Raw genomic sequence first — 16985 nt, 5'->3', positions numbered from 1 at the left:
CGAGAAACGGTGAGCTGAATGCGCTTTTGGTCCACTGAAAGAAATCAGTGGAGTCATATAGCAGAAACCTTGTAAAATCCAAGTTCGATGACAATTATGTTTCATGAGCGTTTATGTAAGATACCGATTTTCGAATTATTTGTAAAAATAGTTAATTTTTGGACTTCCATAATGAGATCACACATTTCTCTGATGTTTTCCTGAAGCGTAGACGCCGTGGGCCGGCTAGACCTAGGGTCTTTTTCGATGCTCTCATACACAGTTGAATTCTGCGACTAATTTTTTTATAGTCTTATACGATGGAGCTGATTCTCATAATATTGTTTCCATTTCACTGTTTATCTCTATCGGTGTTAATCTTTTTTTAAATAAGTATTTGATGACAGCACATTGTTCAATTTTCTCTATTTTTGAAAATCGGTGCACTTGGTTTCACTAAACTTGCTCTAATTTAAGAAACTACAATCACTACACTAATAAAATTTTACGTACATTCTGATTAATAGACCTGACTTGTCCCATTTTTATTAAAAAAAATAAGAGCCCAAGTGAGTCAAATGACCTTCATCTCACCTATCTCACAATGGAAAGTGAAGTTGAGGTCTATGGTGGAGCTTGCACACCTAAGTACTGTCTATTCACTCTCGCCGTGAAAAGGTCCAACTTATACCGTTCAGGGAACAAATCTGTAGGCAGAGAATTCCACTCGACAGCCGTTCGCCATATAAATGTCGAAACGAAACGCTTCGAGCTTCCTTGGAATATCCACAACGTCGTGGAAGGCGGAATTAAATCGTGCCATTCCCTCGCATACTATCCGTGATATATCCTGAGGAATATCAATAAGCATCTTTACGGCGGTGTTCAAGGCTCTAAGATATACTTACTACCTACAGAGTAGTAGGTAGATTTGTAATTACTCTGACTTGCTCGGCCAATGTTTTGCTTTATGGGCGCTGGACGAAGAGCTCCCGGTGTGTCCGATTTTGAAAATATTCGTTTTGAAATAGGTTCTGGTGTGGGTGGTCTGGGTAGTGCCCCGGAGTTAATTATGCGGCTCTGGTACTAATACATACACATCATAACGCCTATTCCCCACCGGGGTAGGCAGAGACCTTGGATCTCCATCTGGTACTCATGATTTAGGGAATTCCCTAGTAAGAGCACAGGTCATTGGTGTGGTTGTTTGGTTCATTATTATTCCATTATTATAATGTGTGTTCTTTGTTTTGACTTGTCGCATTAAGATGCTCGGATCGGTGATTGATAGTTTCTTTTAGGAATCCAAACAAGTTTTGATGGATATACAGGCGTCCCAAAAAGCATCGGGCTGATGGCCAGATTTTATCAGTTCTGGTAAAAATAAAATAAAAAATCCTTTTCTCTTAGTTAAGTAATAATAGGCATATTTCCATTGACTTACAATTATATGGACGTCGGGTCCGCGCTAAAAAGTGTCATTCACGCTTTAGTCTTCGTTTGTTCGACTGACAGCGAAGCAAGCAAAATTAGACAGTACTGCGATGACATTACAATTTAAATTCAACGTCTTAGCTTTTTCATATTCCTTTACATGTTACTACGTTTAAATAGGTTGACTTGGGACATTTTTTTCGTGGTTTTTGTATTAGACCCGTCGTCCATTTATTTGTAAGTCAATGCATATTTCTGAAAATGTTGAAAATCGTTACCCTAGCTACATCGTTTGGTACTCTCTTCATAAATTGACTATCGCACACAAAAGTATTGTTTTTATCATATCATGAGTTTTTTTTTAATGTGGCCCTTTTGCAAATAAAATAAACAAACATTTTTAATGGAATGAACAGTAGTAAGTATTGTACAGGGTCAACAGCACGTCAAGCTTGACACTTAAGACTTAAATCCAACTCTATGCCGCTTACGATAAGAACAGTCCAAAGTACAAAGTGTCAAGCTTGATGTGCACTTGACTGTACCATTATAAAATCTTGACGAAATAGGCCTTCTTTTCACGTAACTTGCCCAGATTAGTGTAGTACTTTTTATGAAGTGTCAAAGTTAGCTAAAATAAAATAAAATAATATATTTTTTAAACTATGAATCAATGAAACTTCATTTTTTTTCTGAAGTAACAACGTCCAGTGTTTGATTGGTATCTACGATAAATTGTGTTTATTATTTATTTATATTATGTAATTATTTAGAATTACGTTAAAAGAGACACTGCACAATTTTGAAATGTATGATGTAAGTGCGTAAAGACGTGGTCTAGTCGTCGAAGTTTCGATTTTGAACATTTTTAAAATATGCCTATTTGTTACTTAATTAAGAGATATGAATTTTTTATACTATTTTTACCAGAACCGATATAACCTGGCCTTGCACGCGGTGTCCGCTTCACGTTGTGTTTTAGGACATATAACAAACGGAACACGTTTTGTTTTAATAATTTTATTCGAGTTTACCATTACTTTAGAACATAAACCAATAGTACTAACCATAAAATTAAACATAATTGTATACACATTTGATACTTTTGTTATAACTTTTTATTTTCGCCTTGTCTGCCATTTTCGGACGTAACAGAATAGCGGAGTGTTGCTCTAATTGAGCAGCAATCACGCCGAGCTACGGCCGTTTTGTCACCACAGCGCACTTTATGCAATGCGTTGCCACGTGTTATTGAAACGTCTTGCATATTTTATGTATGTCCTTTTTGTTTTTCAATTAAATTTTGTGCTTATAAATATTAATATAGGTATAATATTTATTGGTGCTGTGTATTATACTGAATTAAATTAGGTAAATATCGAGCTCTTGAGGCGCGTTTATTCGATGCGAAATTCATCGCGAACACGCCGCGCGGCCGCGTGCATCTAACTGTTATGGCAAAGTACACTCTATTTGTTTAGCTTTTACGTTTTAACTTAAATGACGAGACGCTCATTGCGCAGGTGAGGCTGGCTTGTATTTGGTCAAAGCGGCGGCCGCGCGGTTGTATTACTCCGAAGAAATTAAATGTTGTTGCTTAATAAATAGAATTCAGATTCGCCATTAATGCACACGAAAGCGTGGTAACCGCATCGAAAAAACTTTCGCGTCCTGTGACTGGGCGCTTAGGCTTTCACGATTGCTACCCATTGAAATTGAAATTAATTTTTCGGATATAAATCGAGTATATTGGTTTTTTCAAACAAACCATTGACTAACAAATAAATGGACGACGTGTCTAATACAAAAACCACGAAAAAAATGTCCCAAGTCAACCTATTTAAACGTAGTGACATGTGAAGGAATATGAAAAAGCTAAAACGTTGAATTTAAATTGTAAAGTCATCGCAGTACTGTCTAATTTTGCTTGCTTCGCTGTCAGTCGAACAAACGAAGACTAAAGCGTGAATGACACTTTTTAGCGCGGACCCGAGACGTCCATATAATTGTAAGTCAATGAAACAAACTAACTTTTTTTGTTATGATACTAAGTGACAGGGCGAACAACTCGTGTTCCTGGTTATCACCAGTCGTTTATCAACGACATGCCTGTACACAGTAGTTGCAGTGCCACTCAAGAGCTTTAAATCGCAAAAATCTGAAGGGCATTGCCACTGCGCCTGTCACCCTGAAACATAAGTTGACTAATCCCATGTGCCTGTAGTTTTACCAGCACTCATTCCCTTTAAAACTGGAACTCAGTAATGCTCATATTATTGCTTGGCGGCAATAATGGATAAGGTGACAATACTTCCCCGGACGAACTCTTTCACAAGTAGTTCTATTTCTTTTTGCTGCTGTTTTGGGCCCTTTACAAGTCCCATGGTCAAGTGATTTGCTACTATAGGGCAGAATAGGGTGGTTTGACTCAATGTTAGATATAACTTGATGTCTACCGTTTCAATCAGCCGTGACCTTGGGACCTGTAGAGCGCCCGAAACGTCAGTTTCTTAGAAAAAACAAATTACGCGCTTTAGATGCGAAAAAAATGGTTTTATTTCCAAGGAACTAGGTAAAGTAGACAAAATCGAGTGTTGTTTTAACATTCGCAGTGAGGGAATGAAAACCCTTAGAAAAGTACCTTTCAACTCAATAATTTGACTGATTTTTCTTAACTAAAGCGAATTAAAGCGGTTACATACGGCGACAGTTAGCGGCGCGGCGATGCAAACGCGATGCAGTCGCGAATCGTCTACCTTTACGCACGCGCGCGATTTAGCAGCGATGCAAACGCGCGACTGCATCGCTACACTTGGAGTTCATAGGCGATTGCATCCATGCAATCGCGCATTTGCATCGATACAATCGCCTATAATTATCAAGTTTAGCGATGCAATCGCGTGTTTCACGAACGTGTTTGGTTAAAAGTCGCCATGTGTAACCACTCTTAGTATTAGAATTAGAATAACTGCATATTTGTTTACCCGAAAAGCAGTAGGGCATGAAATAAATTTATCTGCAATGTGTTGTACCTACATAAATTAACTTTATGTCTTCGTCATTTTTATTATATAATATCAAGAGACGAACAAGTCGTGCACCTGGTGGTAAACGATACGCCTATCCATTACAGTTGCAGTGCCACTCAGAGCGTTAAATTGGAAAGATCTTATCGGCACCGCCACGACGTCCGTCACCCTGAGACATAAGTTGACAACTAACAAATTTTCGTTCATTTATTAGTTGCTTGGCGTAAGTTACTTTGGTTCTTTTTTAAAATTAGTATTTATTAAGGAAAAGCGGTTAGCTTACGTATGTAGTATCACCGCTGGTCACAGTCCTCCTCTGGTAATAAGAGGGCTTGGGCTATAGTCTCCACGCGGTTCAATGCTAATTTGGAACTTAATACTTGTCATTAAAACGGTTTCTCCGCCATGTTTTTGTTCGCCGAAAAGCTCATGGTAAATTTTAAATTAAATTACGCACATAAATTCTGAAAAACTCAGAGCTTGAAAGGTGGTAGGTCAAACCATTAGGCTACCACGATTTCCTTTAGGAATCCTTTAGAAATCCGAAAAATATTAGTGAAGAGAACCACAATTGTCTAGCAAAAATTCAATTTAAATACCACGCTTTATCCGTTGGTTTAATTAATACATCTGACTCTCAGAGTAGTTTCCTATTTAAAATATTTCTTGTTATTAGACAAAAAAATAATAATTTTGTATTGTTGTATTCAATATAAATTCATGTGAATGTTGAATAGACCATATTTGTTCTAACCACTGAATCGTGGTTGCAGTAATTATGATTGTTAACATTATTATTATTTCATTGCGTAACAAATAACTGAGGTTGACGAATTGAACTTCGTATTTTTATGCAGATTTTATCCATTAACACCAAATCTAACAGTAACTATTTCGTGCGCAATTAGTAGATAGTAATTCTATATGGGATTAGGGTCTCTAAGAGCAACCACTCTTGACGAACGCGCATTTGTGACACGCTATTTATACGCTACACTTGCGCCACTTACACGCTACAGTCGCCGTGTATAACCGCTCTTTGTGATTCGATCTGTCGCGATAGGTCTTGCGTAATTATGAGAGTAACGCTCAGTCCAAATGAATTTATAGACACGGAACGAAGCAAAGTAAGAATGATGAAGAAAAAGGATTAAAAAATTATTGAAAATTTCAAAAGTAAGTGGCTAGGGACCAAAGAAAAGGGTGATAAAAATATGGGATGCTGGTGAAAGAGATCGCATCGTCAAAAATCTATACTGGGTTATTTATAAAATACTTAGAGTTATTTGTTATAAATAAACATTTTTATTCTTCATCCTGTAAAGTTGTCAAAATTGAGATAGTACCGGTTGCCAGTTCACAGTCGATACTACTAACATCTTAGACAACAACTTTTGTTCAAAGACTTTTGATAATTCCTAAAATTTTACTTTCATAAAAAAATGAATAAATTGATCGTCAAAGACATTGTCAAAGTTAGGAAGGTCGATCGTCGTCTTTTGTCCTAAAGAAAGCCGGTCTAATTTCGAATTCCTATCACTCTGGTAAGTTTGTCTTTGTAGCCTGTAAGTCTGGTCACCCATGGAGCCCGAACGCGACATTCATAGAACCAAAGTTGTTATTTATGATGTTAGTAATATAGTTCTGCGACGTAGACTACATAAAAAAACCTTCCAAATAATTGGAAATGTTTTTGTTTATTTTTTGTATAACATCAAAATTATTTAAAACTACTGAATACGTCATGGTCTATTCTTGCAACGAATGATGAAAAACAGCTGTCAATTAATTCTTTGGCACGCGCCAAACTAAACTGAGTACCCATATCGCTTATAATGTAAGTGTTACCTGTCTTTACATAAATTAATTAGATCTTTCATAAATCAATATCACAAAAACATTATTTATTGTTAGTTTACTGAGTAATATGAGATCTTCATTGCAAAAGTAATTTATACATTCATACGAGATGTAATGAGAATTCCGCGGGTAAGTGTACGAACGGATAAGTGTTCGTAAAATCAGGGACATATTTAGCTTAACAAATCTGAAAAGCGTTTAACGCGAAAAACTTTATTGGATAACGACTTCTATAGTGTAGACTAATTTGTTTGTTTGTTTAAAAAAATAAAGAAATTGTAATTTTATTTCTATTTGACGTCGTTGTATTTCGATAACACTTGCACGATTTAATTAGGCCTTCCCCTTTCCATTACTGGGAACTAGACGTAAGCTGGGGTTCCACTTCTATGTTGTGAATGTTCTAAGGATTCGTACGAAGCGTTTTGTTTCCATATTTATATGGCGAACGGCTATGGAGTGAAAATTTTTTGTAGCAGTATACTTCCTTGTAGAAGAGTCCGTCCAGGGAAGTAGTACCACCTTACCTATTTCTGCCGCCAAGCTGTAATGTGAGCATCATTATGTTCCGATTTTTGAATACGACTTGTCAACTTGTCTCAGGATGACGGGCGTAATGGCAGTGCCTCTTAGATCTTTGTGATTCAAAGCTCTGAGTGGCACAACAACTGTTATGGACAGGCGTGTTATAAAACACACATTATAAAAAAAATACCCTACCTACAGAATTCCTTGAACTCTACAACTTGGGCATATTCAAGGCTAAAGTGAATAGGTCATATTTAGATGTGCATGCTTCATCAAGTGAGATGAACTGTGGGCTGACAACACAGCGGTTAAGTTGTAAACTTAAGTGTTCCGTAATTTTATTTTAAATTTAATTGTTTTTATCGTGTTATTCTTGTAAAACCCCATTTCATTGCTGAATAATATCATTACAAAATATACTTATACAGTTTTTAAGTGCATACATAGTGATTTGATCAGGTTGAGTAATTAAACAAAGTGACGTTGAAAACAGTCAGGTTAACCGGCCTAATACTTTTCAAAAAGTGTCTTATGTGAAATAATATCAGTGTTTGCAAATCACATTTATCAATTAAGTTCATTGTTACACAACTGCAACAGTAATTATCGAGGTTAAAGGTAATTTGAGCATTTTCTAGTCACTTTGGAAAGATAGCCGTTACGAATTTGTTTTTAAAAATTCTGTGCTATTTCGTAAGTATTTCCATAATTATTAAGATAAATAGGTAGTTAAACTTATAATATAACGGAAGAGTGGTTATTTTGTCTAATATTTAGTCTTTGTACGGATAAATTGTAAGTAACATAACCTCACTATTTAGTAATCGCTCGATCAGCTGTCTTTCTTGCTAACGTTCTTTCAAATTGTTTTCATTTTCTTTTTCAAAAGCATACACAATGTTTACACGCAAAGCTGCTGCGGAACGTCAATTGGAGGATAAACTCCAACACGCTTTATTAGAACTCAAAACAGCAAAGGCACTGAATGAGCAATTGCTAACAGAAAGAAACGATAGTGAAAAGGAAATATTGGACATTTTAGATAGGAATAGGCAATTAAAAAAGTGATATGGCTGAATTGCTTATACAAATTACGGAGGTACAGTACCAAAGAGACCAGCTACAGATTGTGGTAGATGGATTCGACCAAAGCAGCAGCGCATTCGAAGAAGCCCTTGCACGCATTTCTTCATTAGAATGTGACCTACGAGACGCATACAATCAAATAACTATAATGGAACAAGCAAGGGACGAACAACAGTCAACACAGTCGCAGTCCCTATTTGATGAGCTGATCAGCAGTGCTCCCACAATGGTCTGTGCTGTACCACCCTCCTGTTCAGAACCAATCACCACTGATCTGACTTGTGAAAGTAACTCATTTAATTCAACAGCTTTAGCTTTAAATTGTAGTAAAAAAAAATTAAAAAAGTATGTCAAAATTAATAAATACATATCCAGTACAAATAAATTAATAAAGAAAAATGCAGCATTTTGTAAAAATGTATCATTAAGAAAAGAACGTCAGAGTTTGTTGAATGAATTGAGTGATTGTACACAAAATCTTGAGAAAAATAGGCTTAGCTATGAATGTGACACACAGCGCCTCCAGGCAGAATTACATAGTGTAACAAATTCATTAAAATTAATAACACAGAAATATGAAACTGCGCAACAGGAGATTAAGGAGCACACACATGCTATGGATAATTTATTAGATTTGTGTAGATATAATAATGACAGATTTGACTCTTTAACAAATAATCAAGTTTGCAATTGCAAAGAAATAAAACCACAATCCTCCCTGTCTGTGTGTGTCACTAATCCCTCCTCATTGTTGTTGCAGGAATCTAGTTTAGAATCAAAAAATACCTCTTTGTCAATAACTAGATCAAATGAAATTCAAAATAATATAGTTATGTATAGTGATGAAATGGGTAAAAACATAGGTTTGCAACTTAACCACCTAGGATTAAAATTAACAAATATTTGCATGCCAGGTGCAACATACTGTAAAATATTAGATAGTATTTTGTCAACTAAGTTTGACAAAGACACTACATTAATAATTTTAATTGGCAGAAGAGGAAAATGTAACAAAAAAGATTTAATACAATATTTTTCACAATTAAATAATTTAATTAATATAAAAGAAATTATTTTGTTAGCTTTTCCCTTCAGCAATTGCCTCACAACAAGTGAAAATAATTTGAGGCATAACTTAAATAGGACATTACACAGCTTGACATTTCATTATAGTAAATTTCATTTTATGGATACTAATAATTTTATTAGTAAATATTTTTATTTGACTAAAGATAGGTATTATCTTACTAGTTATTTTAGGAGACAGATAGCAGAGATGCTATCATATTATATTAATAATTCAGCCAAATCATTGGCTACCAGACCGGCTGCTTCTATTGAGCAGTCCGTTGACATAGGTCAGTTTACTGACAATAATAATTCTGTTGAAATTAATTCAATTTCTAATTATTTAAATTAATTAATAAGACAACGGAGAGATACTCTTGCAACACATTGACAGTAAGAAACCAACCTAAAACACACAGAAATAAAATAAATTTTATATTAAACCTGGTGCACCAAAATATTCAAGGCATGAAAGGCAAAGAGCTAGAAATAGAATTATTTATTAACTGTAACAATATTGATATTCTTTGTATTACTGAACACCACTTTCTATCACAACATCAGTTCATGTTTAGCTTCAACAATCACCAGGTGGCTAGTTCGTTCAGCAGAGAAAAAGCTATTCACGGCGGCTCTTTAATTCTTATTAAAAATAATTTAAAATTTAAAGAACGTAAAGATATTGTGAGCCTATCTATTGAGCGGACTATAGAGATATCCTGCATAGAGCTTGAACGGCTTGTTATATTAAGCGTGTACAGACCCCCTCATTCATCTTACGAACTATTTGAAAAAAGATTAGATGAAGTTTTAGCCAAATTAAATAATATAAATAAATATATTGCTGTTTGTGGTGACTTCAATGTTAACTTATTAGAAGATTCCAGTGCTAGCAGTAGGCTCATATCATTTTTCCAATGTTATAACCTTGTGAATCTTTTTTTGGTGCCTACTAGAATAACTTCTACTACTGCCACTTGTTTAGACAACATTTATACCAACGCCGTACCTAGTAATAAATCTATTATAAATAAATTAACTTCAGATCACTGCGGTCAATTGGCCACTTTTAATATAACTGTTGACAAAATGCCGAAAAAGGATATCACATGTGTTCCGATAAATAATGGTCGACTTAAAGCTTATAGAAATAACGTAATGCTTAAACTAACTGACATTCCGTACGTTAACGATCCCAATAAATTGTATAATTCAGTTTTCAACATAGTGAAAAGTGAACGTGATAATGTTTTTAAGTCCAAAATCATAACTATTAATAATTCACTGAAATTTAGTGAATGGGCGACTGTGGGAATTCACAAAAGTAGACAAAGGCTGTATGATCTTTACGATGAAAGAACTTATAACACTAGTAACAGTTTTAATGATTTTGTTAGGAAATATTCGAAAATGTTTAAACGTGTTTGTGTGGCAGCCAAAGCAATGTTTATTAATAATAAAATAAAAAGCAGCGCGAATGTAGTAAAAACGACTTGGAATATTATAAATAGCGAAACTGGAAGGGTCAAACCTCGTAACTTAGATTTTCAACTAAGATTTAATGACAAAATTGTAAACACAGACGCAGAAGTTGCTAAAATATTTGAAAATTTTTTTACCAACATTCCAATTTTGACTACTAATTCGTTAAATTCATCTCCCACGGCCGCTGAATCCTTACTAACAGAAAATAATGCAGTTAGTATCACTAACTTAAGGTTCCGTCATGTATTTCCAAACGATATTGTTAAGGCCTTTAAGTCTATAAATATAAAAAATACTGCTGATCTTGATGGTCTTTCAGTCAGAGTAATTAGTTCTATAGTTGATTGTATTGCGCCTTACTTAGCCTGTGTCTTTAATAAATGTGTTGATGATGGTGTCTTTCCTGACCTCATGAAGCAAAGTAAAGTTATTCCACTTTTCAAATCTGGTAGTATTTCTGACCCCACCAATTTCAGACCTATATCAATACTACCAACTCTCAGTAAAATATTTGAAAAAATTATTCTAAATCAGATGTGTGCACATTTTTATAGTAATAATTTAATGTCTCCTAAACAATTTGGTTTCACTCGGGGTCGCTCTACAACCGATGCTGGTGTAGAGTTGATTAATCATATATTTGATGCATGGGAAGTCTCACATGATGCTATTGGTGTATTCTGTGACCTTTCCAAGGCTTTTGATTGTGTGCACCATGATACACTGGTCAGGAAACTTCGCCATTATGGTGTGGCGGGACGTGATCTCGACCTTCTTAAATCGTATTTGCGTGGTAGGGTACAGAGGGTCGATGTTAACGGTACGAGATCGTCAGGGTCTGTAATTAGCATGGGTGTCCCTCAAGGTTCAATTCTAGGCCCATTTTTGTTTTTAGTTTATATTAATGATTTACCTAGCCTTATGGAGGGTATAAAACATGAGATAGTATTGTTTGCTGATGATACTTCCTTATTATTTAAAGTTAAAAGGCACCAATGTTCCTATGACGATGTGAACAATGCTATATCTAAAGTAGTTGATTGGTTTGCTGTTAATAACCTACTTCTTAATGAGAAAAAAACAAATTGTGTGAAATTTACATTACCCAATGTTAGAGAGACGGTTACAAACATTGTAGTTAGAAACGAAAAATTGAATCTTGTGGATACAGTTGTATTTCTAGGTATAACGTTAGATGCTAAATTGCAATGGGGTCCCCATATAAGTAAGTTGTCAAAACGGCTCAGCTCTGCAGTGTACGCGATTAAAAAAATAAGGAAACTTTCAGACGTCGAAACCGCTAGATTGGTTTACTTCAGCTACTTTCACAGTCTAATGCCATACGGCATTTTGCTTTGGGGTAATGCCGCCGATATCAATAGAATCTTTGTCCTGCAGAAACGTGCAGTTAGGGCAATTTACAATCTGGGCCCCAAAGTATCTTTGAGAGATAAGTTTAAGGAAATTAACATTCTTACACTAGCCTCACAATACATTTATGAAAATATAATTTATGTTAAAAGGAATAGTAATTTCTTTATGAAAAATAGTGACAGACATAACATTAATACGAGGAATAAAAATAAACTAGCTTTTCTTGATAGTCGTCTTCACAAAGTCAAACAATCATTTAAGGGGCAATGTATACGCTTCTATAACAAGATTCCGGTTGATATACAAAATTTGCCTTTCACGAGGTTTAAAACTATAGTGAAACAAAAACTTTATACTAAAGGTTATTATACAACTTCTGCGTACTTGGATGACAAAAATCCGTGGTAGTAACCCGTTTAGCTCATGGAGGTAGTCTCAATCTGATGTTTCAAATAAAAAAATATTGTAAATGTTATTTACAAAGAGCAACCCCTAGAGTTTCTTGCTCATTCTTCTCAGGGGAATCTGCCTTACGAATGAGCGGTAGAGTTTAACCATTGTGACGATTTCAAGTGTAATAATGCTTACCTATGAAATAAAGATTATTTTGATTTTGATTTTGATTTTTGAACGTCAAATCTGGAGTTTTTTTTTAAGTTATAATATTTTATTTAATATTCATTATTATTGTTTATAATAGTGACGATCATTCCTCCATATATTTTAAATTACATTATCAATATTATAATACTTACTGATAATATGAAATAAATGATATTCCATTTATACTGTCATCGCAATTAAGAACCAAGGCGTGTCCACCTCAATCACACTTCTCTCATCTGAGAAGTCTGCATTGATATGCGGGCGTCATAATAATTCCTAATGGAAGCCCAACCTACCGCACAGTGAAATGTTAATTATAAAGGTCGGCTAATATGAGTGCAGAAGTTAACGCAATCCATTGAGCATATCAATGATAACCAGATCCAACATTCCAGTAATATCATTTGTAAGATATTAGCTTCTCTCTCATCATCAGGAGGCTTACCATGAACTCTTATGGCGATTTAATTTTGAACCTAAAAAAGTCCTCTCTCATCTCTCTCTCATCTGAACGTTGTCCCAGTTGCGTCCTCAGCAGTGTTGCTGAGGAGCCCGGGGTCCGCTTTCCTACTTTTTCTCCTCCACTTCGGCATCCTTAGTGGTGAGACCATTGGCACGCATATCACCTTTAGCGACGTCAAGCCAGCACTTCTTAGGTCTGCCCCTTCTACCGGGGCCCGGAACTTAAAAACCTAAAAAAGTCCGTTTCACTTATTCGTACCTTGACCTTAAAAACGATCGTGTCAGCAGCATTTACGCTAATGTCAAATCAAAACCTAAATTGAGTCGCAACTCCTTCGAAATCTATACCATTCATTCATTTTTCGTACCATGACGTTATTATTTGATATTAGTTGAGCCAATGTTGAATCACTGTAATGTCAATCAAATCAAGTCAAGTTTCAAAGAATAAATTGAGACTTTTTGCTATTTCATCAAATAATATTACATCTGTTTAAGGACTTTTATTTATTTGATGATTATATAATTATGCGAGCGTTGAAAAAAAGAAAAGAAAAATTGTCTTTGCGCTTGCTGCAGATCTTAGTTTTTGGTTTTAACTACTAACAAAACTTGTTACAACTATGTATCGCGGAATAGAACAACCTTTCGCATGTATTTTTTATGATAGATTTGACCTCTTAATTCATCTAATGGAAAGTGACGATGAGGTCGATGTTGGAGCATGCTTATTCACTGTCGTCTTGAAAAGGTCTAAGTTATAGCGATCACGGAATATGTCTGCAGACAAGGAATTCCACTCCATGACCGTTCGCCATATAAATGTGAAAGCGGAACACTTCGTGCGAATCTTTGGAATAGCGCAACATAGGAACACCAGCTTGCGTCTACACCTTCGATGGTGGAAAGGTGAAAGCGGAATAAAACCTGCATTACATAAGGTTACAATTCCATAATTCCAAGTGACACATTTTTTATTTTTTTATATTTTTTTCAGAAACGAGACGATGATGTCCCAATTTTCTTGATGATGCCAATCGAGGGAATTAGAGAATATTGCAACAACAAAGCAATGCAAGCGAGAAGATCTGTGTCACCCATGCCACAATAGTTAAATAATATCAAGAACGTACAGAATGTAACAAAAAAAGTGCTACTAAATTATACTGATCACAGAAGAAAAAAACCAATGGAAGTGCCTTAAGCCTACACATTCATAAATGTTAAACACTAAAAAAAACCTTAATAATGATTGGTCGTAGTTTCCAATTAAAATTCTGGACTGTTAATATAATTTTTAAACTTTACCCAGTTCAATACATATTTTTGCAAGGTTCAACGGTTTCGAAAATGGAAAATTTATTAAAATATAATAAAATAAAACCTAACGATGATATGAAACATGAAACACTACCATTGATAATATTACAGGACTATCGTTTTTGCACGCCAAAGTAGCAAAATAAGGCATTTTCTATGATTTTCGAGGTTTTGCCTGAGATGATCGACACGATCACAACATAAAGAGAAACTGGCGAACTGAGTTCAAGTACGTGGAACCCTCTTAGCACTTCTATTGTATTTATTGTTCTGTGATGATGATCGTATTCTCGGTTAAAATAGCTTTACTCTTTTCAAACGAAGCTTTATTTATGCAAATGAAACATTTACTTTATATTTCGAAATCGTCAATATTTCGCTTACGTACTGTTTGTCTAAAGTTATATGTTATCATAACTACATAGCTAGCTAAAATAGAAACTATTAATAAAAACAGAAAGATTTGCTTACTTAATTAATTCAGAATATCATATTGTCTTCTAAAGTTGAAAACCTCATGTCGACATCCCTTTTTTACTCTTCAAGTACAATATATGGCAATTAAAGCTTTAAATATAATTTGTAGACCCTTTTTTAATTGTAAATTAAAGGCAAAATCATAGATTACCACATAGTTATTTTTAGTAATTCTTTTTTGTGCCTCTTCAAATGTTCACATTAATGGAGATTACGAGTTTAAGAATTTAGCAGATATTCTACGTTGTGATGTAAATAAATCAATTTTTTCAAATTTTTAAGTTATTATTAGCTCATAAATGTTGCAAGAGATTCTCGGATGAAGGTATGCTCGGGCCTTTATATAAGGTATAAAGTATTACTCGTCTGTAAAAATAGTTAACTGACTACCGCTCCAAATCCATTACTATAACTATATTATAGTACACTACCGTATTGGCACGCTATGATGGCCGTTTTGACAGATTACAATAATGAGGTCAAATCTCGTAATTTGATTATCGAAAAAAAGTAATCAAAGGCGAGTCGCATCTAAGTTTTTAGATTTATAACTAATATTGCAAGGGGTACCTGATTAAAAAGTTTTAATAAAACGGAAATAAAAATGTTTACTTAATACTTAATATATATAATCGTCAATTCGAAACTATTTGGTTTTGCATTGGAGCTTTGACGTAAGTTTACCGGAGGTAGAAGTCGTGCTGGACAGCGATCCTATAAGTGACGATCGTATTAAATTTCATTTTTTAAATTTCGAATTTCGGAAAACAAATGCCGCGTTGTGTCGTAAAATGATACATCCATAAATTTCAACGTAGATATGAATTAAAACGAAACGTGATGAGCGGACAAACGTTAAAACGGCCATCATAGTGTACCGTTACTTTAATCAAAATAATAGATACTCCTATGAACAAATAATAATTCAGGGAAATAACAGTAATTGTACCTGCCAACAATTTACCAGATAAACGCTTGATGACGACAAACTAGTTTGACTATACTATACTACTATACAGGGGGCGATATTCCTTGATACGTGACGTCATCGGCGTTACTTCTATATCGTTCACTGAAAAAACAATCTAATTAAGGTGATCATATATTTTGTAATAAGTAACATATTTGAGTGTAATAATGATCGCAGCAACCATTTTCAGTAACGAATTTAATCTCGCTGTGATTGATTTCGTCATGGATCTTGATGACTTGATTAAAGACTATGTAAATTTTCAGTGTAATTTAATATAAAATAAATTTACATTGTAATTGAACAGATGGTAAATATTGCAATTAAAATTATTATATTTTATTATAATATTAATAATTGATATTATTTATTATGTAAATGCAATAATGTTAAATTCTCGTCAAATTAATGCATCATTAAAATAAATAGACATTTAAATTTAATTAATTATTGTGTGCTAAATTTCCTACAAAAATAAAGGACAAGTAACAACAACCAACCCTGACGACAGCCAAAATAATAATAATTAACATTATTGTATTGCAATAATTTTACTTATAATGTAAATTAAATTATAACAATAATGCGTTATAAATTTAATGAAATGTGATCATAATGAATCGTTATGTACAGGTTGTGTACTAGTCAGATTGTTTTATTAATTCTAATGTTTTAATAATAAAATATTCTATGTCTTCTTATCGTATTGATGACATACACTAATGTACGCTAATAAGGCGTAAGGTACTCGTCGAGTGTTACCTAGGGAGCGGCAGATGTACGGGAAAGGAATGTATGTACGTCGTGCTGGGAGACTCCTTTCGTGCAATTAGCGGGCTTTACACAGATACTGATGATACGATAACCGTGCACTATTAAGCGCGCGTGTAAAGACTTTGGAAGGATAAGGGAAAGCGCAATTGCACTCATCATTCGCGCGTGGAATCGCGCAATCCAACATACGCCAGTTTTACGTGGTCTGTCCAGTCTGTCCAGAAATGTCATTTAATTTGTTTGAAAACTATTCTGCCAGATCGTTACGGTGACAACTGCGCTCCGATTGGCCAGCCCGAATTGGAAACAATTGACGGGTGTCGTCAATTGTTTCACTACTCAAATCGACCCGTTTAACTTGAGCTTTGCTACAATGGACGAAAATTTAAAAATTACATATTTAATATTTAATTTCCGATGAAATATGATTCCGTTTGTTTTGTAATTATATGTTTTGCTGTTTTTCCCACACCATCGAATAGAACAGCCCCCAATAGAGATAACATCTTTATTACAATGAATACAGAATATTT

General features: G+C 34.5%; 1 protein-coding gene across 1 annotated transcript in view; it reads left to right on the top strand.

Moving 5' to 3' along the window:
* Window positions 1-15986, top strand: part of LOC113234930 (actin-binding Rho-activating protein-like) — a 45652-nt gene extending 29666 nt beyond the window's left edge. The window contains exon 4 of the mRNA XM_026470451.1: window positions 13909-15986. Coding sequence (XP_026326236.1) covers window positions 13909-14022 — 114 coding nt within the window. The 3' untranslated portion in view covers window positions 14023-15986. The remainder of the gene's footprint in view (window positions 1-13908) is intronic.
* The last annotated feature ends 999 nt before the right edge of the window (window positions 15987-16985 follow it).

Source organism: Hyposmocoma kahamanoa, unplaced genomic scaffold, assembly GCF_003589595.1.
Source record: "Hyposmocoma kahamanoa isolate Upper Pololo Valley unplaced genomic scaffold, ASM358959v1 86, whole genome shotgun sequence".
In the NCBI taxonomy this organism is placed as follows: Eukaryota; Metazoa; Arthropoda; class Insecta; order Lepidoptera; family Cosmopterigidae; genus Hyposmocoma; species Hyposmocoma kahamanoa.
The sequence above is the reverse complement of the archived record's forward strand: the minus strand, read 5'-3'. Positions and strand labels throughout refer to the sequence as shown.